Genomic DNA, 3,479 nt, shown 5'->3' with positions numbered 1-3,479 from the left:
TGGAGAGATTAAAGGGTCTCCTGATTTGATTTGGATTCAAAGATTTGGCCACCAAATAGGGCCAAATCAAATCAGCGACCAAAGCTTTGCACAGCCCTAAAACAGGGGGCCCATGTACATGAGCACAGCTGTATGCACGCACATGGTCAAGAGTATAGCCAGGCAGCACAGAGAGCAGCTCCAAGCAGGTAAGTCTATGGAAGAGAAGGGTGTGGAGGAGGGAAGGGATGTGGGAGGGCAGATTGAGGCCCCTATGGTGAGGGAGGAAGTTGGGCAGGAGCAGGAGCTGGGGGCACTGCCCAGCCAGGACACTGCATGTGATCCGGGGCAGGGAGCAGAACAGAGCCACAGGCAGCTTGATCAGGGGGCACAGGCCCCTCACTGCTGCGCACACCCCAAGGGAAAAATGGGGGGACATGTCCCCCCATATTTGTACACTGGGCAGATATGAGCTGCTCGTTTTGGGCTTGGGGTTCTCCATTCTGCTGCCTTTCCCTCGACAGCCCCGTCTGTGCCAGCTGCACCCCCACAGCAGTGGGGGCTGTGAGTTCTCTCTCTCATTGCTGGGCAAGCAGGAGATGCATGATTGGCATGGGGCTCCCAAGTCAAAGGCATGAGGGTGAAGAGCTCTGAACACAGCCTGTATTTGCACTTACCCCACTTGGCTCGGCTGTGGCCATGGCAGGGATGGGAGGAGGAGGGGAACAGGGAGGAGAGGTGGGCATGTGTCACCCTATATCCCCAGTCCAGCTGGGTCCTGTCCTTCCTGGGGCCAGGTCCATTCAGCCTCCCCCACAGGGCAGAGGCTTGCCCTGCCCCGGGCAGCAGCAGCACCAGGAGGGGAAGGGTCCTTTTCCCCTCCTGGAGTCCAGCTCCCAGGACCTGGGCCCACCTGCAGCGGAAGAGTGGTCTGGTTTCTACAGGCCTGAAATAGTCTGGTGGCCCTGTTCTCAGCAAAGGAAGGAGAGCAGGGAGCCTGGCCCAAAGACCAGCGCCCTGGGCAGCCAGGAAGGCTCACACCTTCCCCTACGCAGGCTCAGGCAGCTGCCCTTTGGCACTCTTACATGTGGTTTGGGAGTGAGGGAGGCAGCGCTTTAAACATAGTGGGTCTAAAGAGCCGCTCTAATTAAAGTGCTGCAGCGTCTCCTGTATCAGTGTCCCTGCATTTAAAAATGGTGGTGGTGGCACTTGAACAAGCTCATTCGACAAGCTTTTGTCCAAGCACCCCCACTGACATTTTCAAGTGCCAGGACACTGACATATGGGATGCAGGAGGCTGCTGGAGTATGTAAAAAAAAAGGTTTATTTATGTTAGTAGTTTAAAATGCCTTGGATTATTACTAAATATTGGTTATCAGATCAGCATCAAACAATGTGGTTGGTTACTAAAGGGCTATCTGTATCAGCCAAGAAAATCTTTATTGGAGCACCCCTAAGAACTACTACACAGCCTGGTTTTATAAGTCATCAGCACCCAAAAGCCTAAGGTCTTGCTTACACAAGATAAGGTGGTTCTACATACACCTAATATCTGGAACACCAGGAAAGGTTGGCTGCCGGACTGGAAGTGACCAGCATACTGTGGACCAGCAACCAACCCTTTTTCAAACTGAATATGAAAAAAAAAAGGGGTGGCTGATAGTCTGCAGATTGCCAGTCACTTCTGGTTTGCAGTATGCTGGTCTGTAGCTTGCCAGTCTGCAGTCTGAAAAGATTGGGAAGTACTGCTCCAAGCAAATCCTAGTCCAGTCTAAGAATTCAGCTGTGTTAGGGCAGTGGGGGCCAACCTTTTTGATAAGCGTGCCACAAAAAAAAGAAAAAGAAAAAAACCCCACAACTCCATTAGCTTCCCAATGTCCCACTACAATTCCCTTCCCCTGTCCAATCCACAGCTCTCCTGCTGCCTGTCTTATCTCCCACAGTGCTACCTGTCTGCTCCCAGATTTGCCATATGCCATACACATAGGCTGCCCATGCCATTTGGGGCATGCATGCATAGGTTGGACACCTCTATGTTAGGTGAGAAATGTTAGGCTTTACATTTGCTTCTGAAAGTTATGGAAGTATGTAACATCAGTTTCTTAAAAATTACCAGCAGCCTTGGTCTTTGACTCAGCCAGCTCAAGATTCGTTGTACCTCTGTTACTAATTATAGGCTTGCTCTTCTTCTTGCTATCAGGTGTGCAGATCTCCAAGTCTGGACACTTTCTAGATGGAGTCTTGGCAAGGGAGCGCTTGTGTTCATTGTCCTTTGTACTTCCTGAGAATCTGAAGCAAATATTTGTTGGAAACATTTCAACAGAATTAAGACCTATCTGCAGGAAAAAGAAATGTTACTTGCTACAATACACAAACCCATACCACCTTTACCATGAATATGCAACAAGAATTCCATCTTCATCAAATACTGTCAAAAGCAACAGTATTTGCAACAATAGCACTGAAGTGTTTTCTTTCATAATGTATTATTGATAAATAATTATTCTGTAGATACAACTTAGAGAAGGAAGGAAGCTGACGCATTAAGATGCAGATTTTCTTGGCAATAGCCAACAGATTCCTTAACTAAACAGTCATTGTACCAACAGAGGGGATGTTTTTTCTAACATTCCTTTGATGAGTAATGAGGCCATCAAGAGAATAAAAACTTGGATTAAGTTAATTAAGGGGCAATTACAGCAAAGGAAACATGAGAATTATCACTTATACTGTGAAAGAACAATGAGCTGAAACAGCAATAGATTTAAAAGGGCCATCCCCCAAACACTAAAAAACCTGGTATGTCAAGTTTTAAGCCAAGTACCAAAGATTTCTAATAAAACTAAGTGGGAGTGGCACTGCTCGACTGGAATATAGCATATACAATCCATATAATTTAAAGAGGTTCAAAGAAAGATTCAGGCAACTACAGATCTGCAACTCTGATCTCAATAGTAGAAAAGGCTTTAGAACAAGTATTGAATAAATATCCAAAGGTAAGTCACATATGGTAAAAAAAATTAGGGGTACACTGATAAAGATTTTTGGGGCCGATACCAATAGCTGATTTAAGGAAGCATAATTGACCAATACTTATCTGATTTCCGATACAGCTGCCTCCAGCGGGTAAGTCCGGTGCAGTGAAAGGGATGGGGGAAGCAAGGGGGGCAGATGAACGCCCCCCATGGTGAGGGATGGGGCAGGGGCGGAGCCACAGCTCGTGGTGGGGGAGGTGGCTCCCACTGATGCTTGCACCCCGGGAGGGCACTGGCAGGGGGGAGCTGGTGGCAGTGGTGCTGGGAGCGGAGCAACAATGAAGTTTGGGGTGGATGCAGCATCCTCTCAGCACCAACAGCACCCACTCCAAGCCTAGCCCCCACTGAGAAAAGCCCTGCTGCAGCCTGCTCTGCCCCATGTAGATCCAGGGAGCATACAACCCCTGTGCCCTCCCAGGGTGCAAGCAACAGTGGGAGCTGCCATGAGCCACGGCTCCACCCCCC

General features: G+C 48.7%; 1 protein-coding gene across 1 annotated transcript in view; it reads right to left on the bottom strand.

Moving 5' to 3' along the window:
* Nucleotides 1–3,479, bottom strand: part of NUSAP1 (nucleolar and spindle associated protein 1) — a 38,124-nt gene that overhangs the window by 5,963 nt on the left and 28,682 nt on the right. The window contains 1 exon segment of the mRNA XM_019519931.1: nucleotides 2,085–2,268. Within this exon segment, the coding sequence (XP_019375476.1) occupies nucleotides 2,085–2,268 (184 nt within the window).

Source organism: Gavialis gangeticus, unplaced genomic scaffold, assembly GCF_001723915.1.
Source record: "Gavialis gangeticus isolate Ggan-Ray unplaced genomic scaffold, GavGan_comp1, whole genome shotgun sequence".
Classification (NCBI taxonomy): domain Eukaryota; kingdom Metazoa; phylum Chordata; order Crocodylia; family Gavialidae; genus Gavialis; species Gavialis gangeticus.
This window is presented reverse-complemented; position numbering and strand designations above follow the sequence as displayed.